Here is a 15,092-nt window from a genome sequence, read left to right on the forward strand (position 1 = left end):
ATGATAACAAACATGTAAACTTAAATATTTTATTTTGAAAGATCCTGATTCAGATAAACATGACATGATACAACTAGTTGCCGTCAATCAACTGATTTTACTAATGAAATCTCCACTAGGAACAATGGATTTATTTTTTCTGAGCAGCAGCACTTCTTGCAAAAACTACAACTAACGGCTTGTCTTTCAAAATATAACCGTTGGTTTCTTTGACGGCCTTTTGCGCAAGTTCGATGCTGTCTAAAGTAACAAATGCTTGTCCTTTCATCCTTCCTTCTTGCATCAATCTAATATCAAATTGACTTGTATTTTCTCCTTCGGGAATCCTATACCTACAACAAAAATTTTTAGATAGACACTTTCTAATTTGTCATTTAGGGAAATTGTTTAATCATTGGCTTATGATAAGATAACAACACAGAAAAATTAACATTTTGTTTTACTAGATAACAGAGGAGATTTTCGAAGAAAACAATCTAAACATTTTTCAAATGAAACTACACATATTTTCCAGAAACAAATTACTTGAGGTTTGCACTATTAAAATATCATTATTTGATTAGTATACTAGATCAGATTTCATTCAAACAATGTTATGATGAATTTTTTTTCTATGAACAAGTGAGTTTAGTAGCAGAACATAATTTTATTTTCAGAAATAAAATAGTCAAGATAAGAATTGAAACAAACCTGTTATATATGTATTCCAAGTCCTTTGTAACAACTGTTTTTGCACAATTTTTTATATAGAGTCGACAAGTTGGTGCTCCTGGATGATAATTTTTGAAAACTGGTAAAACTCCTAAATCCTTGTGTGGAATCTGATTTGCTGCAAGTTCTTCGGCTATAAAAAAGATAATTTTTTATTTTTAGCAGTGATAAGCAAGAGCATTTGGCGCTAAGAAGTTATTAAAGAGATAGAGAGAAATGATTTATTTTGAAAAAAATTTACAATTTGTAGACAAAAACTTTAAAAGACTAAGAAAAAAACACAAATGACTAAATAAAGTCACAAAGAATTAATATTGTTCAAAAATTACATTAATACTAAATTCACAATAATGTAGCAAAATTTTTGCAAGTACAATAAATTGAACAGAAAACTTGCTAGTTAGATTGTTATAACAATTAGCACATACAATAATTTTAAATTACTCTGCATCAGAATGATTGTTGCTTGTTGCTTTGGTAAGTTTCTCAAAACCTTAAGACACGTTATTGTTAACTTTACATAAAAAAAGCAAAACTTTTGCTAACTTCATAAGTTTTAATAATGACTTAGAGATAATTTGGAAGTTGTTACTATTTGCATGAAATTTTAATTGTCTAAGAGCCAGCAACATAATATAAACATCCAATCAGCTTAAATTTGAAAAATGTTTTTAAAAAAACATAACGGAGTTCTTGTTTCTATTTTGTTGCCTGCTTTGTAGACAACATAATCTACCAGCCACAAAAGATCTTAAATACATTTAATATCATATTTGAATATCACAAATTTCAATTTTGGAAGATTTTCCCAAAAAACATTTTTTTGTTTTGAATGTTTTGCTTATTTAGTAAACAATTATTCAAACAAAATGAATGAGCAAAAATTCCAATTTATCTTAAAAGTAATTAATTACTACTAATTACATTTTAGAAAAGTTTCAATGATTACCTGTTATTGCTTCTCTTTCAGTTTTCTCTTTGTGTTCTTCTTGTGGTTTATCAGGTGAAGGTGACTTTTCAATATCTGGTTTTACAAGAGGAAGAAAAATGCCGAATGAACCTGTTTTTTCTTCTTTCTTAGCTTGTGAAACAAGTGCTTCACTTGAGACTTTAACTTCAATTTTCCTTTTCTCTTGGACATCTATCTGTATATAAAATCTAATCATATCTGATCTGCACATTTTAATTGATAGGAAATATTGCAGTTATTTGAATATTGAAGAGGACAGTATTTAAAATGAAAAAGAAAAAAATAATTCTGTAATAGGTGTATGTATTAAATTAGTAAGTTTCTAATTATTATTTAATAAATCTGATATGGGCATATTTTCCTTTCATAAGATATAAAATATAATATAATTCAGTAGTGCCAGAGCGCCAGTAAGTAATTGTTTGAGAGTTGGAAGCAAAAAGTTTTTTCCAAGTGAGTGAGGACCTTTTTAGATATAATAATCGAGTTCATTTTCTTTTGTATGGAACTGCAAATTAAACACAATATGCACTACTGAGCTGACACTAATTGTCAAGAATTGCATTCCCTTTAATTCAAAGTATGGTGTGTAATTTCTTCAGATGGCATTATCAGTGTCTGGGCTTTTTGAGGCAAATGAAATCAAAGTGACTGTGAATTTGAACCGGTATATAAACTTGTGATGAAATTGTTGTCTTGGATTGCTAAAACTCAGAAAACAATTGATTCTAACAAAATGATGACCCACAAAAATATAATTGGGCGTTTTCAGATAACAATTCCCAGAGTGCTTCAGCTTGATTAGGAGCAACTTAGAGTGACTAACGTTTTTTGAAATCTCACAAATGTGAAATGTCTAAAAACCAAGATTTGAAGACTAAAATTAATCATGCTGTCCCACCTTGTGTTATTTAGTATCATAAACTCTTCTCAAATAATACATATTTTCAAGATTTGGACTAACCTTTTCAAATACATTTTCTGGTTTTTCTACTAGTTTTGTTGAGCTGGATGTGGATTGTACCACTGGTGGTTTTATAAACTTTGGCCTCTTCACAGCCTTTGTTTGTGTTGCTTTCCTTTTTAATGGTGTGTATTCCCTATTTCTGAATGTATCTTCATTATCACTTTCCAATTCTGATTCTGAAGAACTTTTCTGCTGAGTTTCCGGTTGGTGTGTAGTGGAAACTGTAATTGGTTTTTCAACTGGAGGAGCAGAATTCACTTTTTCAGGAAGTTTTTGTATTACTGGATGCTGAGAAGGTGTTATAGTTCGTACTGGTGGTTGTTCAACAGCAAAAGGTGGTGGTAAGTTCATTCTGTTCATCAAATGTAGCACCTAAGAAAACTTTTCCCATTATTTTCATCAGGTTCATAAGAATATATGGGTTATACCTGATATTAATTGTTACTGTATGGTACATTTTAATGGTCACTGATATATTATCATAAAAGCAATACTTACTTGAGTGTAGAATCTAGGAATAGTTGACAAAGCATGAGCAATGTTATTAATTGTAGCCCTATTTGCTTTAGGATATAAATATTTCAAATGTGAAGGTGGTGGCTGATGGAAACCAACACTATCATTAAAAGAGGTTAATTTGTTCAGAAAAGTTTTAAAAGACTTTTTACTAGTAATATCAGCCTCTTCAATTCTTTTTTGTTTCGGCTTTCCTTGTAACAAATCATTTTCAGCATATTCAACACATAATCGACAGTTTAATACTGAAATCTGATGAAGTCTAAACATGACACTCTTAGCTAATTCTTCAGAGTCAAATTTTGCATATACTACTGACTTTTCCTTTACTCTAGAAGTGATAACTTTTATTTTTGAAGCACCAAAATGTCTAGCAAAGTCTTCTTTATGTGCATCGGAAAGTTCTTTGGGCAAATTTTTAATTTTTAATGTGTCTTTACAAACCATATTGAATTATATTTTCTTTAGCTTTTATTTATATACACAACTAGTAAATAATACGAAATAAATGTGATGTTTAACGTAACTTTTCTCTTCTTCGTTTATAGGTAACACAGCATTTTTGAGCATACAGTTAAGTGTAATGGTATTTACAGTAAAAAGTATAGAAATGCGCTTTTGGGTATTTTTTATATTCTTTTTTATAATAATACTTTACTAATACTAAACGTCCACCAGTTTCGTCGAATATGTAAAAGAAATATAACTACATTTAATCAGTTTGATATCTGACACTTCTGACAGTACATTTGAACTACTGTTGTTTCTGACGTGTACTGTCATGTCATATGCATGAAAATAAAAGTAACTTTTAAATGTCAAATACTACCTGATGTGATACGTCAAAACTAAAATTAATGGTTCTCCTAGAGCTGGTGTTGGAGACGTGTATTATTTTGAAATGTTAACACATTTTCGAGAGGTTAACAATGGCACTCCCTGGAAATGGAATTTTTGTTGTCAAAGGAGAAATTTCGAATTTAATGGCGCAAATGAAAAGAGGCGCAAGATGGTCTTCGCATTCTTATCAAGACGATGATGTCGATTCTTTGCTAAGAAACTTTCAAGAATTGAGAGACATTTTAGACAATGTAGAGGATTTGCGATTTGTGGAACCAAATACGTTTTTAGCCCCATTTCTAAATGTTATTCGATCTGAAGAAACTACGGGGCCAGTTACCAGTCTTGCCCTCACAGCTGTTAATAAGTTTCTATCTTATGGATTATTAGGTTAGTGTTTCTAATCTTATAAATTAGATGAATAACATGGCTGAATCCACAATTGTCGTCGAAAGAATCCTAAGATTTTAACAAATTGGAATTATTTGTTTAACAATAGATTATTATTTAATTAATTTTTATAATCTCAAATAAATACTTGTTTATGTTGTGAAGCTTTTTAAAAAAATTCTATTAGCTTTAAATCAGAATAAATTAATTTGGATATTCTTGTCATTTATTCAGGTATTGAATTAATCAGTTATTTCATTTTCATATAAAAAATTCAGTCAAAATAGTTACTTCTGCTATGATCCCTGTTTGAAATCTGTTCGAAATGATTATGGATGTGGGAGATATTCAATATACATATATATGTGGAGTATAATACTTATACCTTAGTAACAATAAATCAATAATTCTTGCTGTAGTTAGTGTCATAATTTCATTATTTCTAAAATTTATTTGATGTAGTTTATATTTACTAATAACTGCACCAAACAGAAATTTAAATAAAAAATGAATAAATATAAACTCACAAATAAGGAAGAAAATACTGAAATTATTTATTTATATACAACTAAAGTACATCTGGCAACTTATCTTTTAAATCTCTTCTGCAACTTACTCCTACTAATTCTTTATAATGAGAGTAAACTATAATCACCTCATGCTTAGGGATTATAAAATCGCAATAAAATTTATTTCTTGGAACCTTCCCAAGTGTCAATGGTTCTATGATTTTTTCAATTATATGCTTTAATTTAAAATTTTGCATTTCTTATAGATCCTGGGCACACCTCTATTCCCCAGACAATTCATAGCATAGCAGATGCTGTTACTCATGCCCGGTTTGTCGGTACAGATCAATCATCAGATGGAGTAGTCCTAATGCGGATTTTACAAGTCCTCAGAACATTGACTTTATCGCCAGAGGGCGCGGCCTTAACCAATGAGAGCCTTTGCGAGATTATGCTATCTTGTTTCCGAATATGTTTTGAAACAAGATTAGTTGATTTGTTAAGAAAAACAGCCGAGCATTATTTAAAAGATATGGTACAACTAATTTTTATGAGATTACCTCAATTTTGTGAGGATTTGAAGACATCTTATATAAAACAACTTAAGATGAAACCTGGAGCTTTAGATCAAACTCGCACTAAGAGAAAAAAACAGTATTCTTCACACAAGAAAGATAAGCTTGAAAGTGATGTTCCTAAGATTCCTCAAGTAAATTTAGCTACTGTTGCGCAGAGTACTATAGTTGATATGCAAGGCTCATTACAAAACTCTGACTCATCTACTAACAATATTTCAAATGCTAGTCCAAAAGAAGTTTCTCCATGTGATGTAGATATTACAATAGACAGTTCTAATGTTGTTAATGAAAACCTAAAAAGTCCTGACACAATAACTCCAAGTACTGAAGAAGTAGCAGAAATCAAACCATCCATAGAAGAAGAAGTTTCTGAAGAACCAACTCAAATTAACCATAATAATCAAGATTATGTCAATCAAAGAGGCATTAGATTCACACCACAACCACAGCCAGAAATTAACTTATCGCCATATGGATTGGCATGTGTAAGAGAACTACTTAGGTTCCTGATAAGCCTTTGTAATCCTTTAGACAAGCAAAATACTGAAATAATGATTCATTTGGGGCTCACCTTATTGACAGTAGCATTTGAGATAAGTGCTGATAATATAGGGAAATATAATACATTACTGGCACTTGTAAAGGATGACTTGTGTAGGAACTTATTTTCTCTTATGAATACAGAAAGATTGACTATATTCGCGCTAGACTTACAAGTGTCTTTTTTATTATTTGAATCACTACGAACTCATCTCAAATTTCAGTTAGAACATTATTTGAAGAAATTGATTGATATAATTTTAAGTGATTCCCCTAAAGTTACTTATGAACATAAAGAGATAGCTTTGGACAATATATTGCAGTTGTGGAGGATACCTGGATTTCACACTGAATTATATATTAATTACGACTGTGACATGTACTGTGCAAATTTATATGAAGAGTTGACCAAATTGTTAGCAAAAAATTCTATGTCATCTACTTCCGGAGTATATCACACTCATTTGTTATCATTAGACGCCCTATTAATTATTGCTGAAGGTATTGAGAGTAGGTGCAGTGAGGAAAAAAGCAAAACTGATGTGGAAAATGAAGATTTAATTCAACAATCTAATGATGTCACCTATTTTATTGGAAAGTCGTCTAGAATCAAAATTTCTGAATATGTGCCAAAGAAAGAAGAGCTAGCTGCAAAGAAGAGTATTAAGAAATGGTTGCCACAGGGTAAGATAATCTTCACATATTATAAAACTTTGCTGTATCTATTTATACTTCAAAAGTATCACAAAATTAACATGTGAAAATAAATTCAAACACTTTTCTTGTATTGCGTTATATAAAATGTTAAACAACAGTTAAAACATGTAGGAATAATATGATCAACTACCGGTGAAGAAGATTTGTCAGATCATTGATGTTTTTTTTATTGTGCCAATTAGTTTTCCTCTTTATAACAATATAATCATCCAATACATTTTTAGGTACTGAATACTTCAATCAAAAACCAAAAAAAGGTATACAGTTTCTTCAAGAACATGGTGTTTTGAAGCCAGAACTAGATATAAACGAAATTGCTACATTTTTGAGAGAAAATCCAGCTTTGAACAAAGCAATGATTGGGGAATATATCAGCAATAGAAGTAACCTTAAAATATTACAAGCTTTTGTAGATACGTTCAATTTCACAGGTGTTAGGATTGATGAAGCATTGAGGGCTTTTTTGGAGACTTTTAGGCTACCGGGTGAGTGTATAATGTTGTAGGGAAAAAGCATCACTATTAGAAGAAGAAAAAAGGTATTCTTCAAAAACAACCATTTTAACCTAAGTAAATTTTAATTGAATTTGAAAAAGTATTTAACTGCCAGGGCCGATATAGCTAACCAAATTCATGAAAAAATCCTACTTTTGTGTACCTGTCTTCAAATCACCAATGGTAGGCATAAAGAAAATGCAAGTCACCAATAGAGGACACTATATTTCTCCAACAGTAGGCACACAATATACGTTATAATATGGTTTAAGTGCATTGAAATTATAACCAGTGATTTTGCTGTTCTCAGTGTAGCACTAGGAAGTAGAGTGCACTATGAACTATATTTGATTGTAGTCAGCACAATCTTGCACTAATAATCCTATAAATGAGATGTAATAATAACTTGTTTTTGTTTGTTATTTATAATACAAAAGAAATTGAGCTGAAATGATAAAAAATATTTTTAAGCTCAAATAAACTGTCTACTTCCAGGGGTCCACCAAATCTGTATTTGATTCTATCTTCTGTTCTTATCATTACTAGCAATGGAATAACCCCAATAATTTGAGATTCTATTATTATCATAATCATTTTCCTTGAATAATGTATTACGTTAATGTAAAAATGTATTGCTATATAATGTATAAAAAGCACCGCCATGACTTCTATGGAATCAATGTATAACTTTCTGAATGATTCATACATATTTGTGAAACCTTTTTCCTACTAGGACTATTGACAACTATATAATCGCCTTGTTGATAACTATATAATCGCATTATCGACAAATATATAAAAGCCTTATTAACAAATATATAAACGCCTTACTGACAGCTATATAATCGGCTAATTAATACTATATAATCGCATTATTGACAACTATATAATTGCCTTATTGACAACGATATAATCGCTTTATTGACAGCTATATACTCGCCCTATTGACAATTGTATAATCGCCTTTTTGACAGCTATATAATAGCCTTATTGACAATTATATAATCGCCTTATTGATAACAATATAATCGTCTTATTGACAACTATCTAATCGTTTTTTTGGGGTATTGACAAGGGATTATATCTAGCTACCTTCCAAACAAGCTAAGACACAATTATTTTAATTAACTTTACAAAGTGGTTCCCTGTCAGGCAATCATAGATGAAGTTTCATTTCTTTCACCTTTTATATTTATATTAATTGCCCTGCATATTAAAAATGTTTATCTAAATTAAATAAAAACAGTTATATTTCAAGAATTTCACAAATATTCTTTATTCTTAAGGCGAAGCTCCTACGATCTCTCTAATCTTGGAACATTTTGCTGAAACATGGCATAAGAGTAACAATGAACCATTTGCCGACGTTGATTCAGCTTTCACATTGGCTTACGCCATCATCATGTTAAATGTGGATCAACATAATGAGAACGCCAAGAAGCAAACCACCCCTATGTCAGCTAGCGCGTTTAAAAAGAATCTTAAAGGCGTTAACGGTGGCAACGATTTCGACGAAGAAATGCTTGACGATATTTATACTACAATAAAAAATGAAGAAATAATTATGCCAGCAGAACAAACGGGTTTAGTTAGAGAGAACTATTTTTGGAAGTTGTTGTTAAGAAAGGGTCAGACAAAAGATGGGATTTATATTCATGATAATAGTGGAACTTACGATTCAGAGCTATTTCATATTGTGTATGGACCTATTGTAGCTGCGTTATCATCTATTTATGAGAAAACTGAAAGTGAGAGTGTTCATAAAAAAGTCATGCAAGGTTAGTACTACTCTACTTTCTTATCTAATCTAATCATAAAGATTCCTCCCTTTCCACCAAATGCATGTTTTGAATACCAGATAAAGAGAACTGTTGACAATTCTGATATTTTAGGTTTTGAAAAATGTGCTTCTATAGCAGCTAACCTCAATATGTCTATAAATTTAGATATGCTCATTCTGAGTATTAGTAAGTTCACAATATTTTACAACCAACAGAAGCAAAATAATATTGTAGTTCAATTTGGAATGAATTTCAAAGCTCAGTTAGCTCTGAGGACAGTCTTTTCTCTAATACATCAGCATGGAAATACAATGAGGGAAGGATGGAAGCATTTATTTGATCTCTTATTAGCTTTGTACAGCAATGGGTTGCTATCAAAAACATTTATAGAAGTGAGTACATTTATCAAAAAAAATATTTTAAAATTAAAAAAAAATATATAGTCATACAGTAAACTTGCTCAACCAAAATTTTATGAATAACAAACATTTGCAAGACTGATGTTGTGGAAAGATCAAAATGTCAGATACAAAATTTGAGAGACAATAGGTGTCATATTATATCCAAGTTGTAGTTATAAAGTACCAAAAAACTCTCCCAAAATTAGGGCAAGAAAATACCAAAAATCTTATAATCATTTTCACATGTTTGAGTTTTTATCACCACTGTACTATCTCTTATTTATCATCAACGATACCTGGAGTAGAAATCCTGCGACGCTCATTGCTCTATTTTCTAACTTAAATTGGCTGTATAGGTCTAAAAAGCAAACAAAAAAGGTGGGAATGCTGAAAACACCTTATGAATTAAATTGATAAAAACTATCTTCACAACGAATAAAAGCAATTATAAATTAATAACAACTTAGATTTATATATATTAAAGATAGTAACTGGCACTTATCTAAGGAAAGCTGAGATGGTTGCAGTTCCAAATTGTTGAGGATGGTTTTGATGTAAAGGTTCACTGGCTGGTTCCTTGGTTGCAGCTAATTCTAACTTGTCAGCTGTAAATCGGTGTAAAAAAATAAAATCAAAAAAGGAACAGAAATACAGATGGAAATTACTAAAGAATGAATGAGTAGGTAGGGCAGATCTGGATAAATTGGAGCTTATACTTATATAAAAACTGAATTTATATTTTTAAAAAGAAAATTCGTTCTGTTCCTCCAAATAAATAAATAATACAAATTCATATAGAAATGAGTACAAAATTTTATTAAAATAATAGGAAATTATGAAAGATAATTCAAATTTTGTGTGCACTATATATAAAAGGCAAAGTTGAAAAGGTATTAGGAAAACTTATCAGCGAATATAAGAAACAGTAGATAGAGAACGTTTTAGAATCGACAACAAATTAATTCAAAATTAAAAAAAAAACGTAACAGGTGGAATGGCATGTATTATCAATTCCAATATCAGAAGGTATTTGTGAAAGTTGGGAGAATGAAGCCGCCATTTTATTAAACTTCATAATAATTAATCTGTGCTATTTTGTCGAGTTAGATATTTTTTTAATATTTGAAATTCTGTAGGTTGAAGACTTTATAGAACCTACTGGGAAACTGTTACTAGTCTACAAAGAAGCTCCATCTGCTACCAAACAAGACACCGGTCTTTTAAGTTCAATCTATTCTTACATGGTATCCGCGGAGAACTTATCGAAAATACCAACTCCAGAAGAACAGAATTATATCGACGCTGCTAAAGAATGTATAAAAGATTGCAATTTGGAACAAATGATAACTGATTCTAAATTCCTTCATGAGGAAGCTTTATTTGAACTTGTGCAAACATTGATTGACTTATCTCGAGGTCCGGACGTTCATGAAAGCGTTGCATACGATTACAATGATAATGTAACTGTATTTTTTCTGGAGCTGCTAATAAAGGTTGTTATACAGAATAGAGATAGAGTGATGACTGTTTGGCAGAAGGTTCGAGATCACATTTACACTTTGGTCATGAATGCGTCAGTATTTGATTTTCAGTTTCTCTTGGAACGGTCAGTAATTGGTGAGTTTTTTTTATCTTATTATAATTATTTTTTCACATTGATCATTAAAATTTTTAGGACTATTACGGATAGCGATTCGTCTAATGAGGAATGAAGAAATGAGTCACATAGTACTACAATCGTTAAGGATGCTTCTTCTATTAAAAAGTAGTACTTTATCAAGAATATCCAGGCAAATATCATTCGGTTTATATGAACTTTTGAAAACGTCTGCCCAAAATATCCACACAAATACAGATTGGACGATAATTTTCACATTATTGGAATGCGTTGGAGCCGGAGCTCAACTACCTAAACCAATTACCTCCGGTAATAAATCATTGAGTAAACATTTAATTTATAAACTTGAATTATTATTTTAGCTGAAGAATCTGAGTTGAAAACTAAATCCGATGGAGAAACGTTCGATTCCCATGAAGAGGAAGGTGCCCAATCTGATTCAGATGGAACTAAAAGTCCTAAAAGTGGTGTTCATAGATCTCAGAGTCCTGTTAGTGTGGTCACCTCGCCAATAGGAACTCCTAACACGGGTAAAATTCACCATTCGAACTTCCACATTGTGTTTTATTTAGAATGTCAGGAAACAAAATTTTAAGTTGTAATTAGAAACTAATATAGAGGATATAAAGGGTTTTTCATTACGACCGTTCATTAGGCATTTTAAAAAAATTACTACTTCTATCAACTTATTTATTTATTTATTATTATTAGTTATTATTTATTATTTATTAGTTTTTTTTTTCAAAATTTTCCACCACTTTCTATCATTAACTGATTTGTTGTATAACAACAAAGAAATAACAATTAATTTTTCAATAAAAATTGAATACTTGAAATAAGACAGGATAGAGTATGACTTGTTAATTTACATAAAGACTTTTGCAATATCTTGAAATGTGGGAATATATATGACTGAAACAATGTTTCATTCCACTATATTATTAGTCACAAAATTATAAAGGGACTAAACTAAAATAAATAAAATTTGATTTCAAATTATGATTATATTGAATTTTCTTGAGAGTATAGTAGAAGATTACTCATTAATTAGTATAATGCCGGTCATCAAATGGCGAAAATGTTCTCATTTTTTAAAACCATAATTGAATTTCAAACATAGTTAAAAACTCATTTATAAGAATTGTACAGAGATGTACTTAGAATATCAAGCAAAGATAATTTTAGTAAAATTAAATACAGATGAATTTGTTGCTTCGACGTTTTATTCGTAACTTGAAAACTAGAGTTAAAGTTACATAGGAAAGCTACTCATACAGCTAGAAAGTCTTTTGCAGAAAAAGTTGTTAAAACCATTTTTTCCTTGTTTTTGTTTATATTATATATTTTATATATATATATAATATATTATATATTTTATATATATATAATATATTATATATTTTATAATAGTAAAATCATCTTCCTGAATGTCTGCTTTGGAAGAATATTTCTAGTTGGCCTTCTCAACAATCGACTGCCAATACTCTCTGTCTTGAGCATGGTGCTCTTCGCGGATTTCGATCAGAAACATGTGGTGCTGGTACCAGTTTTTCTTTGAACCAAGACTCGAAAAGGGTCCTTCAATATCCTGGGGGTATTCTACAGAGCTATCCTTAACATGCTTCGAACTTAATAATAATGTATCATTCACCCAACCTCCTTTATCAAATGCCTACTTTCCATTCCCTTTTATTTACTGTTTTGTATCTAAAACCATGTTTTATTTTTAATCTTCCCAGTGTTTGTATATACTTCAAGGATATGTTTCCTTTTCAGTTGTGCAAGAATACCTTGAAAATTTGGCATTATGTTTGATAGATTGTTTTGCAAATTGGAGTTAACCTATCAGGTTTGATTTCTAAAAAATTTCGTTAAAAATTCCTTTTCGTCGCTTTGATGCACCTTGCTATGCAATTTTGTAGAGAAGTATTTGTCAAAAACATTGTTTCCGGGATAGTATGAATTCTGGACATTACTCGAGTCGGTTAAAAACAAATAAAATCACTTTCTGAGCATCTGTTGTTAGACTTTAGTGGGACGTTTATCGAATCTGCAAATCGCCTTGTTGATGGTTGATCTTGAAACCACAATTAACCCACATTTTATTGTTCACAGTACTTTTATTTGAGAATAATTTGACTTTTAATACACTGTACACTTACACAGCTAACTACTGACTGTGAACCAGAAACTCTAAAAGTACCTACCTAATGATTATAGAAAAAATATTTCGAATTATGTATAACACCCTATTTACTATCATTATTTACTTAGTATTATTCGATTTAGTAACTGGTTTTATTTAGGAATTCAAAGTAATTAATTTTTTGTGTAATGTTGTTTATCTATACTTTTAAATGATTCATAGATTCTGAAAATCAAATATTGTAATGCGGATCTGAACAAGTTGTTTACTATTAAGTTCGCAGTTTTTTTTGTTAAGATAAATAGTTTCGCTATTTGATGACCCGCATTATATCTGTGATTTTATTGGATTTATACAAAAAGAATTACCAGACAATTAATATTTGTTTTATATCAGGTGGATGGATTTTGGTAGGCAATGAAGGTGAAATCCAACCAGTCCTCGGTCGTACCGTTCCCCCCACTCAATACGGACTCGCTTTAGAAAAGAACCTCGGCAACCACGACCCTCGAAGCATGATGAAATGCTGCGAAAGTCTCGCTTTTTTGGTGCGAGATGTTGCCCACATAACACCTTATAATTTCGACGTATGTGTGCATTGCATAAGAACATTTGTTGAAGCTAGTTTGCACGGTGTTAATTGTAGAAGAACCAGAGACTCTAGATCGAGAAAAAAAACTTATGAAAGAAACAGAAGTAGAAAAAGTCCAACGAGTAGTCAGGAAGAAGAAGAAAGTGATGATGAAAACATTCCAAGTGGTTACCACCAAATATCGATACAATTATTAGATTTAATGCATACATTACATACTAGAACAGCCCAGATATTTAAATGGTGGGCTGAAGAAGGAGGAGAAATATCCCAGGATACATCTCTGTGGACACAAGGATGGTGTCCCCTTTTACAGGGTATAGCCAGATTGTGCTGTGATACAAGAAGGCCTGTTAGAATGAGTGCAATAACTTATCTACAGAGAGCACTGCTAGTACATGATTTGCAAACTCTAAGCGGTTCCGAATGGGAGCAGTGCTTCCAAAGAGTATTATTCCCCTTATTAAGTTACCTTTTACAACCTGTAAATCCTAAGGACGCTATAGCTATGGAGGAAACTCGGATACGAGCTGCCACAGTATTATCTAAAGTGTTTTTACATCATTTGAATCCTCTACTTTCCCTGCCTAGTTTTTTCAACCTTTGGTTAATTGTTTTGGATTTCATGGACAAATACATGCACGCTGACAAAAGTGAATTATTGTATGAAGCCATTCCGGAAAGTTTGAAAAATATGCTACTGGTGATGGACTCCGCAAAAGTATTCGACGGACCTGATGGAAAAAATATACTGTGGAACGCAACTTGGGATAGGATCAGCAAGTTTCTTCCAAATATGAAAGACGATTTGTTCAAAGAAATCGAAGATCAATTGAAGAAGAACGAGGGAGTGGCAAATGATAAAATAGTAAATAACGAGGAAAATAATGCGATAAGTAATGAGAAATTAATAAAGTGTTAGGGTTATATTTGTGAGATATATACTAGGTGTAAATCTTTAGTTGTAATATATTAAGAATATATTTATGGACAAAAAAATCAATGAGAGTAAATTTGTATCAATAAAATTGAGAGAATGTTGTATTTTGAAATCTTTATTTCGATGTATATGTTGTATTTATTAAATTATCATTTTAACAAAGTTTTTTGTTCAAAACTTTCTATTATTAAATTGCTGTTTATATTGCAATCGTTAGATCAAGAAAGCTCAAGAACCTAAATTAGGATTTATCCAAGCGTCATGGGGTTCTACTGATTAAATTTAGAATGATAAGAAGAAAATATGTTCTGTCATGTTTTGTTTCATAGTCTTGTTATCTTTGTTAATTAAAAATAATTTTTACAACAAAAACACCTGTTTA

At 30.8% G+C, this 15,092-nt stretch overlaps 2 protein-coding genes across 2 annotated transcripts; one reads left to right on the forward strand and one right to left on the reverse strand.

The window, feature by feature from the left end:
- Window positions 1-22: 22 nt before the first annotated feature.
- On the reverse strand, window positions 23-3,947 carry LOC130903592 (RNA-binding region-containing protein 3). The gene is made up of 5 exons (XM_057815789.1): window positions 3,147-3,947; window positions 2,646-3,020; window positions 1,661-1,856; window positions 691-844; window positions 23-332 (listed from the first exon to the last, which is right to left on the reverse strand). The coding sequence occupies exons 1-5, from the start codon at window positions 3,609-3,611 to the stop codon at window positions 131-133; spliced, it is 1,392 nt and encodes a 463-aa protein (XP_057671772.1). The 5' UTR covers window positions 3,612-3,947; the 3' UTR covers window positions 23-130.
- Window positions 3,924-14,872, forward strand: LOC130903590 (Golgi-specific brefeldin A-resistance guanine nucleotide exchange factor 1). Its single transcript, XM_057815787.1, has 9 exons — window positions 3,924-4,394; window positions 5,170-6,705; window positions 6,963-7,223; window positions 8,519-9,010; window positions 9,125-9,405; window positions 10,551-11,031; window positions 11,090-11,341; window positions 11,395-11,562; window positions 13,575-14,872. Exons 1-9 carry the CDS (start codon window positions 4,094-4,096, stop codon window positions 14,690-14,692), a joined length of 4,890 nt encoding a protein of 1,629 aa, XP_057671770.1. The 5' UTR covers window positions 3,924-4,093; the 3' UTR covers window positions 14,693-14,872.
- The last annotated feature ends 220 nt before the right edge of the window (window positions 14,873-15,092 follow it).

This window comes from Diorhabda carinulata, chromosome 2, assembly GCF_026250575.1.
Source record: "Diorhabda carinulata isolate Delta chromosome 2, icDioCari1.1, whole genome shotgun sequence".
NCBI classification, from domain to species: Eukaryota; Metazoa; Arthropoda; class Insecta; order Coleoptera; family Chrysomelidae; genus Diorhabda; species Diorhabda carinulata.

Excerpts from the sequence above, each read along its gene's own strand:
- LOC130903592 (XM_057815789.1), bottom strand. The coding sequence starts at position 3,611 with ATGGTTTGTAAAGACACATTAAAAATTAAAAATTTGCCCAAAGAACTT. Across the intron at positions 3,021-3,146 it reads TTCCTAGATTCTACACTCAA|GTGCTACATTTGATGAACAG; the intron begins GTAAGTATTGCT and ends AAGTTTTCTTAG. Across the intron at positions 845-1,660 it reads TGAAAGAGAAGCAATAACAG|CCGAAGAACTTGCAGCAAAT; the intron begins GTAATCATTGAA and ends TCTTTTTTATAG.
- LOC130903590 (XM_057815787.1), top strand. The coding sequence starts at position 4,094 with ATGGCACTCCCTGGAAATGGAATTTTTGTTGTCAAAGGAGAAATTTCG. Across the intron at positions 6,706-6,962 it reads TAAGAAATGGTTGCCACAGG|GTACTGAATACTTCAATCAA; the intron begins GTAAGATAATCT and ends ATACATTTTTAG. Across the intron at positions 9,406-10,550 it reads TATCAAAAACATTTATAGAA|GTTGAAGACTTTATAGAACC; the intron begins GTGAGTACATTT and ends GAAATTCTGTAG.